This window comes from Lithobates pipiens, unplaced genomic scaffold (assembly GCF_037356315.1).
Source record: "Lithobates pipiens isolate NorthernLeopardFrog02 unplaced genomic scaffold, aLitPip1_a1.2 Scaffold_8, whole genome shotgun sequence".
NCBI classification, from domain to species: Eukaryota; Metazoa; Chordata; class Amphibia; order Anura; family Ranidae; genus Lithobates; species Lithobates pipiens.
In genome coordinates, this window is record NW_027507903.1 from 477541616 (window position 1) to 477561288 (window position 19673).

The 19673-nt window shown below is 43.2% G+C and overlaps 1 protein-coding gene across 2 annotated transcripts in view; it reads right to left on the reverse strand.

The window, feature by feature from the left end:
• The window catches only part of BCAT1 (branched chain amino acid transaminase 1), a 99854-nt gene that overhangs the window by 46525 nt on the left and 33656 nt on the right, over window positions 1-19673 (reverse strand). For both annotated transcript variants that reach the window (XM_077468737.1, XM_077468736.1), the window contains exon 2: window positions 7721-7795. In XM_077468737.1, coding sequence (XP_077324863.1) covers window positions 7721-7795 — 75 coding nt within the window. The remainder of the gene's footprint in view (window positions 1-7720; window positions 7796-19673) is intronic.

The window sequence follows — 19673 nt, forward strand, 5'->3', positions numbered from 1 at the left end:
CACGTCAACAGATAGCTCCAGCATCCATATCAAATATGTAAAAAGGACCGCCAAGCATATGGAAACAAACCGGCGTTTCCAACTGACAAAATGGCTGCCGTGTCTCTGGTCAGCGTCCCATGTCCTCAGCTCCACCCAAGGTGAAGTGAAAACAGTGGGGATAATTTACTAAAGGCAAATAGATTGTGCACTTGCTCCAGAGCTTAGTAAATGAGGTAAAGCTTCACTTTGCAAAAAATACCCAAGCACATGCAAAGGAAAATGTAAAAAAAACAGCATTTTGCTTGCATGTCATTGGATGATGGAGGTCAGCAGACCTTCTGCTCATTCACCAAGTTCTGGAGCAACTGCACTTGCAGAATGCAATTGCACTTTGTGCAAAGTGCACGGTCTATTTGCCTTTAGTAAATCAACCCCAACGTTTTAAAAGCTAATTAAAGCTAAGCTCCTGGCAAAATAGTAAAGGTTTGTCTGCAATAGCCATCTTGTGGCTTCAATTAAATATATTAGCACGACAAGTAAAGAAAAAAGTGTTGTGTTAACTGATTTTTTTTTTTTTTTGGAGACGAGGTTGATATCTCCCAACTTTTTTTCTCTCAGGTTTGCTTTGCTTTAGAAAGAATATTCTGTTAGAGATTTTCTCTTCCTGTTCAGCACTGGGAGTGAATTCTTGGCATACACTGTGTGAGAGCTGATTGGAGGAAAAAGGCACAACCCCCCACTCCACATAGGCAAAGGAAAGAAGACATATATGCAGAGCTGTGCTGTGACAAGACAAGCTCTCTACTAATCTATTTATAGCACACACCCCTACACAAATTTAAGGCTGCTTTTATCTTGGTTGACAGAGAACTTTTTAGACGCTATGCTGATAACAGATCAACGAAACAGTAGAAAGACACGGGACTTAGTGCTTTGGAGAGAAAGATAAGAAAACACTACAGATATCAGATATATGTGCTTAGGTCAAATTTCACGAATCAGGTTCACATCCACTTTAATGCTTTAATGTGGTCTGCTTTGAACTAGCCTCTGGCCTTATCTCTCCTATGTGTACATGATAGGGCTGTCATGTAACAGCTCTGTGTAGTCTTCAGTAGTACAGAACAGTGGGGGAACCCTTTCTATGGATCCCTTGCTGTCTCCCCCACCCACAAGGATCCATCAAATTTCATGGACAGTCCATACAAGTCAGACACTGCAGTCCTGCTGATGATGGGGGGTAGTAATAGAAAGGAGAGAACTCCCCTGTCACCACCCAGAGTGTGGAACAGTTTTTGTAATGTCCGACAAATTACACAGGACCTTCTAACCAAAGCCCAGCCATAGCAAGGATTTCGGCTGCTACAAGTTAAGTCACAAGCAAGTAAAATGTCTTAATTAGATATTTTACAATTAAAAGTATTACAATTATGGACTAGGCTTGGGGGAAGCAAGGATTGGGAGCACTTAAAGATGATCCTGGTGTTGGATTTTAACAAAAAGTTAATTAAATGCCATTCAGTAAGGGTTTACATCTACTTTACATAGCAGTTTTTCAATCTAAGGATGAGGGAAGTGCTAATAATTAAATGACCCTTCCATTGTTCGCTATACTATCTTTGGGTAGCCAATAAAGGGCGTAATTTAAACTTAAAATTTCTGCATTAATAAGTGAGTAACATGTTACAAGATTCTACGAGGACCTTTCTCTGGAAGTTTTCCCAGTTGTTTCACTCTACACAAAGTGATCAGGAGAGCAGTGCAACTTTCCCGCGCTCTACGGTCCCAACACCAAGAAAAGCCCCAGTTAGAACAAATATCTTCAGTCGTTTTTCTGCCGCAGGAGGCTGATCCAGACAGCGGGAAGCGGAGGAGATGGAGCAAGACAATACAAATGTCTTCCAAAAACAACTGCAATCGCAGGAATGTGCGACTGTGCCAGATGTCGGAGGGAGTGTAAGGTCACACGAGGTCAGTTCTAGAGGAGGAGATGAAACGTTGAATAGTACAGCACGAGATTCTGACAATCCAAATACAATACCAGCTGAAATGTTTACTTTATACAATATGTATTATATTCAACATTTGTACAGCATTGGTTGTGCTTGTTTTACCATCACACATTACCACAGATTTCAATATCGCCACCAATCTGCTTTTATCATTTTGAAGTTAATTAAAAAAAGCTAAAAACATTTTGGATTACACAAATTATTCCCCCCCCCCCCCCCCGTTTCTTTACACGTTGTACCGCTTAAAGCGGAACTTCACCCAAATGGGAAGTCTCACTTTAAGCCCTACTCTCCCCTCCTCTACCATATTTGGCATATAATTTTTTTTTGGGGGGGGGGGGGGGGGTACCTAGTTTTGACAGGTACCTGTGCCCACTTCTGCTTGGGTCGCTTAGTTCTCCCTCCCCACAGTCTGTTGGGACACCACGCATGTCCCAGTGGACTGCGGGACCATTCACAAAAGCACAGCACGACTCGATCTTGCACAGTGGGCAGCTAGCTGTGAAGCCGAAAGCTAGTGAAGAACTAGTCCTGATGAGGATGGTGCTGGATGTCTGGTCTGGCGAGACCAAAATAGAACTCCATGGCAGAAAGTCAATGCTGCCAACCAACCAAAGATAGCAAAATGCTAGCTATGGCAGAAAGTCAACAACGCTCACAACTCTGAGGGTGCTATCCACACTGTAAAGCATGGAGAGCACTAACCACACTAAAAGGCATGGTGGTGGCATCACGTGGTGGTGATTCTATTCTTTAGAAGTTATTGGGAAACTGGTCAGGTCCAGCCAAATACAAGGCAATTCCAGAGGAAACACTGTTTGGGCTCATTTAGACCCTGGTGTTCTGATGCTGTTAATGCACATCCATTAGGATGCCTTTTTTGCACGTTAAAGTGGAACTAAACTCCATTCTTTACAGCCAAGGAAGCTGCCATTTTAGTCTCTGATCTGTAGTTGACCTGGTGCTGATGCCATGATCAGGTATATCACGGGCCATTTGGTGGCCTGACATTGTATTTGAAAGAAAAACGACTGTGGCAGTCATTCATGGCATGCCTTAAGTATAGCTATTTTGGGAAACCGTTAAACTGATGGGTTTGGTACTGATTTAATGTACATGGGCAGTACAGGAAAATGAATGGGTTGCCCATATACCAAATTGTCCAAAAAAACAAGTAAGCGGGTTGTGGTTAATGTAGCCCTGATTGGGAAGTTTAGTGTTAATTAGGTTTCCTGCATCTTTCTAGGTAGGTTTTCTTGGGTCTATAAACGGGGCAGAGACCCGGACCCTGGGGGGAGGGGGCGCAACTTACTAAGGGTGCTCTTATTAAGAAGAGAGACTGTGCCCTGCTTACTTGTCGCAGACCCACTTACCACTGTTGCCATAGTCTGAATTTCCAGTGCCGTGCAAGGGTCAGAATTCCCCCTACCTAGGGGGATTGCTGGGGCTTGCAGTTCTCTCTGAAGAAACCAAGCATGGACTCTGCCAAGAATGGACTCCGAGTGGCCACATGTAGCCCTGGACTGGAGTAGCAGAGTGGGCCACGTGACCGGCCTGGATATAGCTGAAAAAAAAGTTAAAAAAAAAAAAAAAAAAAACACTTACATTGCATTATCCCTGGATACAAGAGAGGGGCTGCCATTGACAACCACTTTAATACAGTGTGAAGACACAAGTGGTTACAAGGGTAATAAAGGTTTCTCTAGCAGCCTTTCATAAACGTGTACATGTGCCAGGTGGGATAGCCTTTTGCAGCAAGGGAGTTGGCATGCCTTCCACAGCGATCCGCCTCCCTTTAGCCATAGGAGCAAATCAGCACTGCCAGGGCCTTCATCCTTTACACAGGTAAGAGGAAGCGTTAAATGTAGTGCACATGTGGAGTCAGCGGTAGGAGCACGGCAAGACCCCATACCGATACTGGGAGTGAGGCAGCGGTGATACACTGGACAGGAGGAGATGGGCAAGGGCTCTGCATGTCCCTCCTAAATGCACAAGTAACTGTGGTGATGTATATCTACATCAAGTGAGTTAGAGTTTATTTGTCTGTTCAAGTAAAGGTACCCCTCCCCCCGTGTGCAGGCAATTACCCTAACCAAAGTCCCCAGTATAGCCCAGAAGAACCCAACCCAGGTCAGGCCTCTCATATGACCCATAGAGAAAGTGGCGATCACCTTAACCCTGACCACAAACAGACATGAACCAGTTTTGGCAAAGCAACACACCCAGGTAGTGCCTTGCCATGTGTTGTGGTGTACTGCAAATCATGGGTGTTGGAGCTGCACTGCCCTAGTGATGAATGACAGAGCAATGTGCTAATGCACATTGATTCCCTCACTGTTATGCTGAATGTTATCGGAGTCACTGACTCGGAACAGGAACATAGATAGAGAATTCAGATACTTTTCTAACATTGCTTTTTCTGGACCTCTTACTCAAAAATATTAAAAAGTAAAACAGCCAGACAACTAGCATTGTTGGAGATAGCCTTGCAATAGCGGCCCCCATACTTTCCTGACAGATGTATGCTAAAATGGTAATTGAAGCAATGCTCTGCCTTTAACACAGCTGCAGTGTTTTATGGATAACATCAACAGATAATTGGTTTATTATACTTGTAGAGCAGAGTTTAAGTGATGCTGCCAAGATTCCTGTCTATTTCTGGGTACATGCTCAGCACTGGTGGTTGGTGAAAGAGGAGAGGAAAGGATTTGTCCTAGCTGAGAGACCTTAGAGAGAAAGTCTCAGTCTGCTGAACAAACAATTTACTGGGCAGGTTTGTGAGACTCATCCCGGGATTCCTGAGATCTCCGCACAATGTATGTGTGACAAGATGGAACAAGGAGCAACTCCAACAGTTTATAACTAGCAAGGAAGGTCGTCCATAGGAAGGGCATGACCGATTTCTCAGTTCTCACCCCAGCCAGCAAAGGGGCTCATTAAAACTTTCAGCATTTTAATAAATGCCAAGATATTGTCTGCCCCTGGTGTGGGTGCCGGAGCAGACAGGGGAAACCGTCCACGCTGAGAGAAGACAGTGATTATCGCTAGCGGCTATAGCATTCACGAAAATCATAAGAGAATCCGGCAAACTGGTTGTACCAAAGTTGATCGATCAAATTGTTACATTCAGCCTGCCCATTAACAGTTCGAATCTTGGCTGGTTCCTGCTGAACTGGCCAAGATTCAAGCCATCTATGGCCAGCTTTAGACACAGGCTGGAGGGGCATGACAGACTGACTAGAAAAAATTGATGGAGTGTGGAAGGGTGAGAACCGCCATCAAGTTTCTCTAGTGGTCTGTGTTTGAAATTCAAAATCCCCAAAATCTTCCGATTGAGACATCTGTTCTGGTGACAACTGTACCATACACTGGTAGTGGTACGAACTTCTTATAATGGGTGGCCCTATCGGCCCCTTCTCACTCATCATTCCTCAGTTGAAAAATTTAAGGAACCGGGCAGAAAACTGCATCCAATCAGGTGCAGTCACTGTTCGGGAATTCTGACAATCGCTGTCTGAATAAGATAGCCACAGCGGGAGATTTGTCCCCTAGCGGTACAGCGTGAATAAAAAGGAATTTGTAGGCTAAACGAAAAAAATCTAATAGTGCATGGCCAGCTTTAGAAATTATTTTCCTTCAACCCTGGACAGATTTTGCTTTATTTCCTATTGTGTCTCCAGGGCAGGAAGTACAGGGAAATCTCAGCAATAGGATACAGACTGAAAAAAAAAAAAAAAAAAAAATAAAAAAAAAAAAAAAGGAGCACACACGACAGAGGTCTCTTTTCACACTTCATGCCACCCCCCCGTAAAAAAGCTGGCTTTAGATACACTTTAGGATAGAGTACCCCAGGAGAGATCAGGACTTAAAAGAGACGCCTCTGCTTTATATGAACCAGCCCCCCTTCATAAGCTCTGCTTATCATGCACATAAAGGCCGTAGCCAAGATATGACATACGGTAAAAACAGTACAATGTGTCATGTGTTTGGACAGCTTTGTCACACCCAGCTGCACTTCCAAAGAATGCTGCTGCAAAACCAAACCAGAAATGGGACATGATTACCTGTCTGTTTGGAAACCATATTTACTTAGTATTAGAGAGTGCAGCAGAGTCATGATTGCTTTGACAAATATCTTCACATTTGCGGTTTCATATTTTCAAACGCCGTAAGACACAACCGCTTTTCTGGTCTAATGGCAGCAGCAGGGCCCTATACTCCTGTCTGGGAAAACGGTGTACAGCTGCGCTGTAGTTGGGTGCCCCCGGGTTATATGAGGCGTTATGGGAGCTAAGCCAATTTACTGTTCCTAAAAGAGGATGTAAACAAAGGCTGACAGTGATACCTGCAATTTGGAAAGTGCCAGGAACTCAGCTGAAAGAAGGTCAGGGGATGGAAATCAATGGTCTAATAAGTCCAGCACCGAACAGACAAGTCACATTTCATAGCAAAAGGTCAGGAGGTGATGTCCACTCCAAGCCAGGATCAGCAAACGAGAAGCAGGACAAACCCACCAGGTCCTATTCGTAGGGGCATTAGAGAGTAAGCCTCTCTGGTTCAGAGATTGATGCGACTGGCTCCGTGTTCTCTGTACAGCACTGCAGAATATGTCAGAACTATATGATTATATAATAATAGTGTGTGACTAGGGTGGTGACATTAGATTGTAAGCTCCTCTGGTTCAGAGACAGTCTGTAGTTCTGTACAGAGAACACATCCATGTCAGAGCTATATAAATATATAATAATAGTGTGAGACTATAGTGGGGTCATTAGAGTGTAAGCTCCTTTGGTGCATGGACAGATGTGACTGGCTCAGTGTTTTCTGTACAGCACTGCAGAATATGTCAGAGCTATATTATTATTATTAATAATAATAATAATAGTGTGTCACTGTGATGGGGACATTAAAGTGTAGGCCCCTCTAGTGCAAAGACTGATATAACTAGCTCAGCGTTCTCTGTACAGCACTACAGAATATGTCAGAGCTATATAATAATTGTGTGTGACTGTGATGGGACTATCAGCTCCTTAGGAGCATGGGCAGATTGGTTCAGTATTCTCTGTACAGCACTGCAGAATATGTCAGAGCTATATAAATGTTTAATAATAATAGTGTGTGACTGTGGTGAAACAGAGTGCAAGCCCCTCTGGTTCAGAGACCGATGTGTTCTCTGTACAGCACTACAGACTTTGTCAGAGCTATATCAATGTATAATAATAGTGTGTGACTGTGGTGGGGTCATTAGAGTGTAAGCTCCTCTGGTGCAAGGACAGATGTGATTGGTTCATATTCTCTGTACAGCACTGCAGAATATGTCAGAGCTATAGAAATGTATAATAATAATAGTGTGTGACTGTGGTGAAACATTAGAGTGTAAGCTGTTACTGGCTCAGTGTTCTTTGTACGTCACTATGGAAAATATAATAATAGGGTGTTACTGTAATGAGGACATTAAAGTGTAAGCTCCTCTGGCGCAGAGACTGATGTGACTGGCTCAGTATTCTCTGTACAGCACTGTGGAATATATCAGAGCTTTATAGATGTATAACAATAACAGTGTGTGGCTGTGGTGGGACATTAGAGTGCAAGCTCCTCTGGTGAAAAGAAAATTTTAGTTGTGTGGTCAGTATTGTTTTTTTGCAGAATTCTTCTATTAAATAAAAAAATATATCTCAGTCAGGAAACGTCTTATAAGAACACAGCACCCACAATGCAATATTCACCTTAAAGGCACCAGGTACGTGATCATTATCCCCATCAGAGCAGGGGGCTCCGTTCTCGCAGCCATTCTTACAGTTCTGTTAAAGAAAAAAACAAGAAGTTAGCCCGGAAGATGAATTATAAGGCAATGAGCAATATTAATGATTGTTGTATTTTGTGGCCACATGCCTTATCTGACTGCTATGTACACAGAACATTTATGGAGGTGAGATGATTTCTGATAAGTTCATATTTGCACAATATATTGCTAGATAAACATGGCCTTCACATGACAATATAATGTACCTCTGGAGTCACCTTCACATACGACACTACAGTATCTGTGCGGTTCAGAGACATTTATTTTTGAACCCTATAGAATCATCTGCTGCCTCTCCATTCAGTCTGAATTTAGGATTTCGACTTTTCCCTGTGATCATCCCATATGCGCAACTTGTCTTGTTGTCGGCTTCAATGATTCCACAACACATCAAAGTAAAACTTCTTGGCATGAGACTTTAAAAGTAGAACTTTTCATTTGGGGAGGGTTACAACCCCTGTCAGATTTTTTTCCCCCATCTGTGTCCCATTGCAGAGATTTCCCTTCACTTCCTGTCCCATAGTCAAAACAGGAAGCGAGAGGAAATCCCTGGGAATTCCTCTGGGACCACCAGGTCACCAGAACTAGTGTCCCCATAGGAAGATTTCCCCCTATTACTTTTCTGGGTACAACCCAAAATGTAGGATTTCTCTCTTTACTTTCACAGGGGTTCTAATCCCTCTCAACTCTATCCAAAACTTAAAAAAAAAATATATATTAAAAAAAAAAAAAAAAAAAAAAGTTTTGCCTTTAGTTATACTTTAAAGTCAAACTTTTTTTCTTTTTGGATAGAGTAAGGGAGAGTTATAACCTCTGACAATTGTTTGCCAATTGTGTCTCATTGTAAGATAATGGGAAATCTCCCTTAAGCGAGGGAATGTCTGGTTGTCACCAGGGTCTTCACATCTGGTGTTCCCATTGGATGATTTCCCCTCTATTACTGTTCTGGTGATAACTTGCATTTTTTTTTTTTACTTTTTACTCTTGAAGATAATGGTAAACAGGACCCATAGAGAGGGTGAATCTCCCTGATGAAGGAACAGACAGCATAAGATACCAGACAGGCGTTCTAATCTATCCAAAACTGAAAAAAAAAAAATATATATTTATATATATATATATATATATATATATATATATATATATATATATATATATATATATATATATATATATATATATATATATATATATATATATATATCTCAAATACCACAATTTTCCTACACTTCGCGCCGCCTAGCTAGATGTAAAAAAATTAACAAGCGCTCACATCTAAAACTGTATGTGTGCGTATTCTGGAGGATGTGGAATTATGTTCCTATTTCGCAGCTGTTTTAATTAGGTTCTATACGCTGATACAACCTTATCACTATTGTATAAAGAAAACTCTGAAAAAATGGTTCAACTCCTACAAGAGGTGAGTTAATCCATCAAGAAAGAGTTAAAAACAGCGCGTATTATTTCTAAATACAGACAGTAACAATAATAAGCATTCACATAGTTCAAAAATCTCCTCAAAATATTCAAACCAAAAAAATGCTAAATGATTTCCAAGCTCAATGTTTTATATTGTGTCCATTTAAACCAATGTCCAGCTGAAAATTAGTGCTTGGTAACGGAGATATCGATCTCACAATTATTCAACATAGTTCATTGGAAATTATATATAGTCTTATATTGCACTATTGCCCGACATGCACCTCCACACGTGCATACATGTAAAACACTGCCCGAGATTGTTGCCAGTAAAGAGATAGTCCCCCTTAGGTATTACTCTTACCAGACGTTGGCTGGTTTCTCGCAGTTAATAAAGAAATCCTCATAGGCGAAAGATGCAGGCGTCTTCCTTTCTTCCTTCATATACTCCTCCACTCAATCTCCGTCGAAGGTATAATTAGAAAGAAAAGTGCATATAGCGTAATTCCGTAAAACCAATGAATGCTTTATTAGATTTAAAAACCCACAAACATTACACTCACAAACGTAAAGAGATTTCAAGCATAAATTCAATATGCAGATTGGCAGCTAGGGTCAGGTAGAGATAGCTAGGCTAAACGATGGTCCTACCGCCCTCAGCGACAGATCACTCAGCTGATATTCCTCGGCTTAGCGCTTCTCCCCTTCTTACTCCTGTCACTCCTGCTGTGTTCAACCTCATATGGTTCCACCCTGACGCGTTTCGTCTTACTGACATCATCTGAGGGCCCTCAGATGATGTCAGTAAGACGAAACGCGTCAGGGTGGAACCATATGAGGTTGAACACAGCAGGAGTGACAGGAGTAAGAAGGGGAGAAGCGCTAAGCCGAGGAATATCAGCTGAGTGATCTGTCGCTGAGGGCGGTAGGACCATCGTTTAGCCTAGCTATCTCTACCTGACCCTAGCTGCCAATCTGCATATTGAATTTATGCTTGAAATCTCTTTACGTTTGTGAGTGTAATGTTTGTGGGTTTTTAAATCTAATAAAGCATTCATTGGTTTTACGGAATTACGCTATATGCACTTTTCTTTCTAATTATACCTTCGACGGAGATTGAGTGGAGGAGTATATGAAGGAAGAAAGGAAGACGCCTGCATCTTTCGCCTATGAGGATTTCTTTATTAACTGCGAGAAACCAGCCAACGTCTGGTAAGAGTAATACCTAAGGGGGACTATCTCTTTACTGGCAACAATCTCGGGCAGTGTTTTACATGTATGCACGTGTGGAGGTGCATGTCGGGCAATAGTGCAATATAAGACTATATATAATTTCCAATGAACTATGTTGAATAATTGTGAGATCGATATCTCCGTTACCAAGCACTAATTTTCAGCTGGACATTGGTTTAAATGGACACAATATAAAACATTGAGCTTGGAAATCATTTAGCATTTTTTTGGTTTGAATATTTTGAGGAGATTTTTGAACTATGTGAATGCTTATCATTGTTACTGTCTGTATTTAGAAATAATACGCGCTGTTTTTAACTCTTTCTTGATGGATTAACTCACCTCTTGTAGGAGTTGAACCATTTTTTCAGAGTTTTCTTTATACAATATATATATATATATATATATATATATATATATATATATATATATATATATATATATATATATATATATATATATATATATATAATGTGTTGCCTTTAGTTACACTTTAAGGCAAAAGTTTTGATTTATTTTTTGGATAGATTAAAACACCTGCCTGGTATTTTATGCTGTGTGTGCCTCCATTAGGGTTGATTCACACCTATTTTTTTTTTTTATACTTTTTTTGTGCTTTTTGCATTTTACATATTTGCATACAAAGAACCCAAAACAAATACGTTCTGAAACGAAGTTATGTGTAATAAAATCAAATGACACCGGGAAAAAGTATTGAACCCGCTAACTAAAATTTATTTAATTGTAGCAGTACCCTCGTGAGGGCTGCTGAGTGTTGTAGTCCACCTGTCACCCAGTCCAGTCAGGTACACAATTTCCAGTCACTTTTAGACAGAAAACAGTCCATGCACTGTGTTATGTATTTTTATTGAGGGGAATTAACTTGGATGGGGTAAGGGTATATGGGATGCCCAGATGATGAAAACTTTAAAGTTGGGACTACTATATACATCCACAGTATATACAATTTCCTCTTCTCCTCCTGTGCATCACTTCCTTTCTTTCTCTCCAGCACTTTACTCGACAATTGATCTCACTCAAGAACTAGCTAGCACCGATTTGGTAGAACTGACTCAACCAGGCCTACGGTGAATGCCCTTTGCAGGCAGGGACCGCGGGCCCCTTTAATGTAGTGACATGAAACTATGGTAGTCTTTTAGTGCTAGCTGTCTGCGTGGCTACTGAGCCCAGTGCCACATCTTCAGGCCCTGCCAGCCTCTGTCCACTGTCCTTGTCTCCACAGTTCTCTTTCCTGGTTCTGCACCCATCCTAGACTGCTTTCTATCAGTCCTCTCAGGCATGTCTCCCCAGTCCTCTTAACCATGCTTCACGCACCAGCCCTCCTGGCTGTGACCTGTTGATCCTCACTGAAGACTTGCCTGGTAGTGCTCTCTCCCACTATCCTCTCCTTGCTCCTCTTGGCCAGGACACCTGTGTGTGTTGTAGGAGGGTCCTGTCCGCACCCGAGCCCAGGTCCAACCCCCCCCCCCCCCCGGGGGGGCTCCCTCCAAGGCCACCGACAGCATAGCACTCATTCTCCAACTTCCATCTGAACAACTCCTCCCCAGCTTGGATGACCCTGGGTATTTAAGGAGGCCTGCCTCCTGCCAATCCAGATTGGAGATTGGTCAGGGCTCCTCACTCCTCAGAACACCCCCAGGCAGCTCCAGCTCCCCTCTCCCCCTCTCTTTCCAGAAAACACCAGAATGTTTTAGAAAGAAGTTGGAGATCCTGGTGGTGCTGTCTGCGAGTCACCCAGCACTACCCTGAGCCACTCCCAGCCCAGATCAAAACAAACAGGCCTGGCTCATAGCCAGGCTTGCCTATATTTACCTACTCTGCCAAAAATCTATGTACAATACTGTAGCAACCTAGAGGGTGCTACACTATACTTCATACAAAGTACTTTGTAACGACAGCTTCAAGACACCTCCTGTATGGAGAAACTAGTTGCATGCATTGCTCGGGTGTGATTTTTGGCCCATTCTTCTACACAGTCTTCAAATCTTGAGGGTTTCATGGGCCTCTTCTATGAACTCTGATCTTCAGTTCTTTTCATAGATTTTCTATTAGATTTAAGTCAGGTGATTGGCTGGGCCATTCTAGCAACTTTATTTTTTCTTTGAAACCAATTGAGTTTCCTTGGCTTTGTGTTTGGGATCATTGTCTTGTTGAAATGTCCACCTTTGTTTCATCTTCATCATCCTGGTAGATGGCAGCAGAGTTTTATCAAGAATGTCTTGGTACATTTTTTTCCATTCATCCTTTCTGCAATGATATGAAGTTTGCCAGTATTGTATGCTGAAAAACAGCCCCACACCATGATGTTCCCACCTCCAAACTTCACTGTTGGTATGGGAGTGTTTTCGGTATGGTGTGTATTATGCATCCAAAGAGTTCAATTTTGGTCTCATCTGACCATAATATACTATATTCTTGCAGTATTTCACAGGCTTGTCTAAATGTTGTGCAGCAAACTTTAAACAAGCTTCAACATGGTGGTGAGCATGCATACAGGCCATGGCAGTTGAGTGCATTACTTATTGTTTTCTTTGAAGCAATTGTACCTGCTAATTCCAGGTCTTTCTGAAGCTGTCTACAAGGTGGTCCTTGGCTCTTGGAAAACTCTTCTGATAATTATTTTCACTCCTCTGTCAGAAATCTTGCGAGGAGCACCTGGTCATTTCCGGTTTATAGTGAAACAATATTCTTTCCACTTCCCGATGATGGCCCCAACAGTGCTCACTGGAACTTTTAGAAATCCTTCTGTAACCAATGCTATTAGTATGTTTTGCAACAATAAGGTTGTGAAGGTCTTGAGAGAGCTCTTTGCTTTTACCCATCATGAGATGTTTATTGCGTGACATCTTGGTAATGAGACACCTTACTACAGACCATCAGTTGAGACTGAACCAGCTGATATTAATTTGCACCGACAAGCGTCAGGATTGCTTTCTAATTACTGATAGATTTCAGCTGGTGTCTTGGCTTTCCATAAATTTATGCACATCCCTTTCTTCTTGCGTTCAATACATTTTCCCTGTGTCATTTCATTTTATTACATATACTGTACCTTAATTTCTGAACTTATTTGTTTTGGCGTCTTTATGGGTATGGATTGCATGGGTCGTTACCGACATGTGGTGAAAATGTTATGTCAACACCACCTTTAGAAATATATTAAAAAATGGCAAAGTGTTCTAATACTTATGGTTCCCGCTGCTGTGTGTATATTATATATATTTTATTTTTATTTTTTTATATAACAAATACACCCACATTTTTTTTACTACCAGATGGGGTAAATTAACATTGCATGATATCACCAACACTGAAATATACCAGGAATGGTCAGGATCAATAATTCCCATGTTTCACTAATTCCAGCAACTTCTAAACCAGGGGTAGGCAACCTTTTGAGCACAGTGTGCGGAAAAATGGTTTCAAAAGAAATTGAGTGTGCCAATTTTATAACAAACAAATGTCAACGTCACACTCTTAACCACAAAAAGGATTTTTTTATAAAGGAAATGCTGTAAATGACTTTAGTATTGAGAAATTAACATCCTGCACTCTCACACCTCATATAAGCCCCAATTCCTGCACCTTCACACCTCAGATCACTGTAACCCCCTGCTCTCCTGCCCCACCACTGTTCCCCCTGCTCTCCTGCCCCACCACTGTAACCCTCTGCTCTCCTGCCCCACCACTGTAACCCTCTGCTCTCCTGCCCCACCACTGTAACCCTCTGCTCTCCTGCCCCACCACTGTAACCCTCTGCTCTCCTGCCCCACCACTGTAAACCTCTGCTCATCTGCCCCACCAATACACCTCCTTTCACATCTGCTCCAACCCCTGCTTTTATGCCCCATCACTGAACCCCCCTGCTTACCTGGCCCAACACTGAACTTCCCTGCTCATCTGCCCCAAAACTGGCTCTTTTGTACCACTGCTAATCCCCCTTTTCATATCCTCCACCACTTAACCTCCCTGCACATCTGCCTCACTGCTATACCCTCCTGCTCTTCTGTTCCACCTCTGAACCCCCCTCCTGCTCATTTTCCCCACCACTGTGCCCTCCTGCGCTTCTGCTCCACCGCTGTACCCTCTTCTCATCTATGATAAGCGATATGCAGAGTGGTGAAAAGAAGCAGAGATGACACACCTCTACCTGTCCTGGCACACTCATCCTGCTGATCCACCTCTCGCATCCAAACCACGTGCTTGTATGTCAGGCATGTCCAAAGTCCGGCCCGCGGGCCAATCGCGGCCCGCAGTCCGGTTTTGAACGGCCCGCCTGGTGTGCTGCGGGATCAGGGCTGTCAAATGAGCCGATCCCCGGCACTGTGTGAAGCTCCGTCGGCTTCAAAAGTGAAAGTAAAGTGCAGAGGAGTGTGCTGTGCTCTCTGCTTCCCCCTACAGTGCAGTACCCGGCTGAATGAGGAAATGGAATGGAAAGGTACTGTACTACAAGCTAGATTCGTTTTAAAAAGGCTTTATTTATGTGTATGTGTGTGTGTGTGCATGTGTGTCTGTATGTATGTATGTGTGTGCATGTGTGTCTGTATGTGTGCATGTGTGTCTGTATGTGTGCATGTGTGTCTGTATGTATATGTGTGCATGTGTGTCTGTATGTATGTACATGTGTGTCTGTATGTATGTGCATGTGTGTCTGTATGTATGTGCATGTGTGTCTGTATGTATGTGCATGTGTGTCTGTATGTATGTGCATGTGTGTCTGTATGTGTGTGTATGTATGTATGTGTGTGCATGTCTGTCTGTATGCATGTGTGTGCATGTGTGTCTGTATGTATGTGTGCATGTGTGTCTGTATGTATGTGTGTGCATGTCTTTTCTATATGTGTGTGTGTGTGCATGTCTGTCTGTATGTATGTATGTATGTATGTATGTATGTGTGTGTGTGTGTGTATGTGTCTGTATGTGCATGTGTGTGTGTCTGTGCATGTATGATTGCATGTGTGTGTGTGTCCATGTATGTCTGTATGTATGCGTATGTGCATGTGTGTCTGTATGTATGTGCGTGTATGTCTGTCTGTATGTGTGTTTGTATGTGTGTGCAGCATGTGTGTCTGTATGTATCTGTGTGTATGTATGTCTGTATGTGCGTGTATGTCTGTATGTGTGTGTGTGCATGTGTCTGTATGTATGTAAGTATATGCATGTGTCTGTATGTGTATGCATGTGTCTGTATGTGTGTATGTCTGTGTGTATGTGTATGTATGTGTGTTACTTTTAATCCAGACCCCCCCCCCCCCATTCTTGTACCATCAGAACTGCTTTTGTGGTGCTTGTGTGTGTGATAGCAGCCAGGACTGCTGCTCCTCTGAAAAGCAATCCATATACAGATCGCTTTTCAGAGGCATTTGAAAGGTGGTAAAGAGGCATTATGTTGCCTCCTCACCACCTGTTTTAAGCCCGTAAATGTAGCATCACTATACCGCAACTGTGCAGTCTACACAGTTGCGGGGTAGTTGCAGTGCAGGCCCATTCACCCTGAGCATACCTCCAGCTGCAGCCACAGCATGTGTACACCCCCAGCTGCTCCCTCTGCAGCTAAAGGGGGAGAAGTTGGGGGTGGTAAAAACAGCTTAACCATGTAGTTTTACTGCCCCTCCAATAAGCCCTTGGTTCACATCTGCATGGCTGCATGCTGTGTGTAGGGCAGCCCATGCATTTCAATGGGCTTCCATACCCACAAAAATGCAGGGAAAGAAGTCCCAGAGCTTTTTTTTTTTTTTTAATTGCGCTGCACCAAAAGCACCCCATGTTTCCAATGTGTGGGGTACCATTAAGACTTAACGGTACCCCTAAAGAACAGAGCATTCGTCTGTGTGTCAGGCAAACGAGCGCGACAAAGGCACGAGAATTTTTGTTGGGCCAGGTATGAGTGCTCGAATGACCGAATTTTAATGGTTCAAAGAATGTCAGGCAAAATGGTCGGCCCTCACACATGTTCACTTCATCGAATCTGGCCCTCTTTGAAAAAAGTTTGGACACCCCTGTTGTATGTGATGTATGGGATGTCACATACAAGCTTCTGGAATAGATGTGCAACGATGAGGTCAGGTCTGGTCAATGATGAGCTCAGTTCATTTTCTGGAAGCAGCAGGCCTGTGTGCAGGATCATAAGTTGGGCCCCCGCAGCTGAGGAAAAGTGGTTTTGTGCGATTTTCATTGCGCTAAATACTGGTTGCGGCTTAAAAGGGACACAGTGTAGGGGTTCAGTAGTAAGTGACGCAATGGTTCAGAAATAATTTAAAGTTCCCAGAAGCTCAACAGTAATTCCACAAACTCACCTGATTGTGGTTCTCAATCACAATGAAATCCCTTCTCAACCCCCCATCATCTTCCTCCAGACTATCAGGACTGTGTTTGGTTTTAGCAGTGGCCAATGACAGTCCTCCTCCTGGAAACAGGGCAAACCCCCCCCCCCCGCCCCCCCAGCGGAACTGCACCCAGTCTCTTCCCAATCACAAAATCTGATGATCGCAGCTACAGCAAAGTTATAGAACCAAGCAAAACTTCCCATCTTTTACGGTGTGTGGGGGAACAGTGCCTCCCCCTCAGTGAAGGTGCGGCATGGGGAATTCTGAAATGCATTAGTGTCTCACTGACATTTCCCTGTGCTGCTCTGCTGATGGGGAGAGAGTCGAGTGCCGGTGTCCTATCATATAGATCGGATAGTGTCCGCTGTGTACTGCGCATGCGCAGTACACAGCACACACAGATTCCGAAAATAGCCGAAGATGAACGGCACCTGCGCCGTGAGTCCAGGTTCTAGCCCCACCATCCAAGTGGACATAGAGTTGGAATATAAAAGAGCCGAGCGCAGCGAACCCACGAGGGGCCCTCTAATATAGCCAGCCCTATGTCCACTTGGATGGTGGGGCTACCACTTCCGACTCACGGTGCAGGCGCCATTCATCTTTGGAGATTTTCCGAAGCTTCCTCTGCTCTGTGCTGCGCATGCGCAGTATGGGGCGGACAGTATCCAATGCCAGGACACTATATGGCAGAACACCGACAAAAGAGGCTTTGTGTGCCGCTTGTGGCACCAGTGACGGGGGTTGCCTACCCTTGCTCTAAACCTTGTTCAATGTATCTATCATTTTACAAACATTTGGTTGGGGGTTGTTCCATCAGCAAACCGCACCTATTCTATAGATGACCTTGATGCATTATTACGGTGTTCTCAGACTGCACACATTACCAGTTTTAGATGGCAATGGAGATGTTATGAATGAGGATCCTTGTAATGATTAACTCGTGGACAACACACACAAGTTACCAGGCCCCCGTCACGGTACATTACGCTAAACTATTTTTTCACTCGCATTTCACCATGAGATCATGAGCCAAAGCCTTATTAAGATAAAATAATATACACAGAGCAAAACAAAGCATTCAACTTCGACCCAAGATTCTCGCAGATTTCATTCCTCATCAATTCTCCATCACGTCTGCAATAAAAAGTTTTCGGATAAAGATCTGACAATAAATATAATTAATCTCTTAAAACATTTGGCCTTGGATCTGCTTGAGAGAATGATTGTAAACCATATACAGCACAGAGATCTAAACTCAATTCATTTCACTGCTATATAGAGAAGAGTTCGAAAAAACATTGAGCCCTCGTTCACACTGATGCGATTTGCCATGCGACTTGACAGTTCTAAATTGCAAAACCGGACGCACCCCATTGCCGGCAATGGAACCATTTGAATCGTGGCAATTCATGTTCCAGCGACTTTGAAAAAGGTTCCTGTGCTACTTTTTTCAGATTTCATTGCGACTTGCATAGACTTCTGTTAAAATTAAGCCCTGAGCTGCAATGAATCCTGAGAATAAAATCACACTGATCTGCGGTTTTGAAATTGCGTTGAAGTAGCGAGATTTCAAAGCCGCACTGGGGTAAACCAGGGCTGCTGGGAAAGCCAAAAGATTTGACTTGTCACAGGAACAGGAGGTGAGGGGGAACGTTCAATGGAGAAGTCATTGCTGGTGACCACTGGGTAAGAGGGAATATCTTCTTGATTTGTCAAGATTTCTGCTAACTTCCTGTTACATCTCTGGGGCAGGAAGTGATGGTAGACCCATTTGGGCACACACAGGGAACAGGGATAGCAAGGGTCTATAGGAATTAGGGCTGGTGGAAAAATGGAGGAGAGGCTATAGAAACACAGGTGGGGAGTATTGGAATTGAAGGGTGGGGATGGGAGAGGGGCTATAGAGATTGAGTGGGTAGTGATAGAAGAGCAGTTGAAGGAACTGAGGAGTAAGGATAGAGTAGGAGGAGGTTAGAGGAATGGGGGGGGGGGGTTATAGGAATTGAGGGGGTACAGATAGGGTGTTTAGGACTTAGGGGAAGGGTGACAATGAAGGAGGGGTTATAATGAGGGATAGGAGTTTTGTACAACAGGTCATAGAGCAGGATTTCTCAACCAGGGTTCCTCAAGAGGTTGATGGGGGTTTCTTGAGCAATTACTGATAAGTTCCCAGTGACACCATTGATCTTTTTAACCATATATGTAAGGAGAATTCTTCCTACTGACCCTCATACTAATGTACACTATGTTATCAAATGTATCGGGACGCTTGCCTTTACACGCACATGAACTTTAATGGCATCCCAGTCTTAGTCCATAGGGTTCAATATTGAGTTGGCCCAACCTTTGCATCTAGAACAGCTTCATCTCTTGTGTGAAGGTTGTCCACAAGGTTTAGGAGTGTGTCTATGGGAAGATTTGAATATTTGACCATTTTTCCAGAAGCACATTTGTGAGGTCAGGCACTGATGTGAAAGAGAAGGTCTGGCTCTCAGTCTCTGCTCCAATTCATCCCAAAGGTGTTCTACCTGGTTGAGGTCAGGACTCTGTGCGGACCAGTCAAGCCTCTCCACCTCAAACTCGCTCATCCATGTTTTACTTTATGCGCTAATCTAAATTTAGTGGTGGTGGGGAGGAGGGTTATGTTATGGTGTGCGGTTGTTTTTCAGGGGTTGGGCTTGACCCCTTAGTTCCATTGAAAACAATTCTTAAGTTCATCAGCATACCAAGACATTTTGGACAATGTCATGCTCCCAAGTTTGTGGGAACAGTTTGGTGATGGCTTCTTCCTGTTCCAACATGACTGCACACAAGTGCACAAAGCAAGGCCCATAAAGACATGGATGAGACAGTTTGGGGTGGAGGAACTTGACTGGC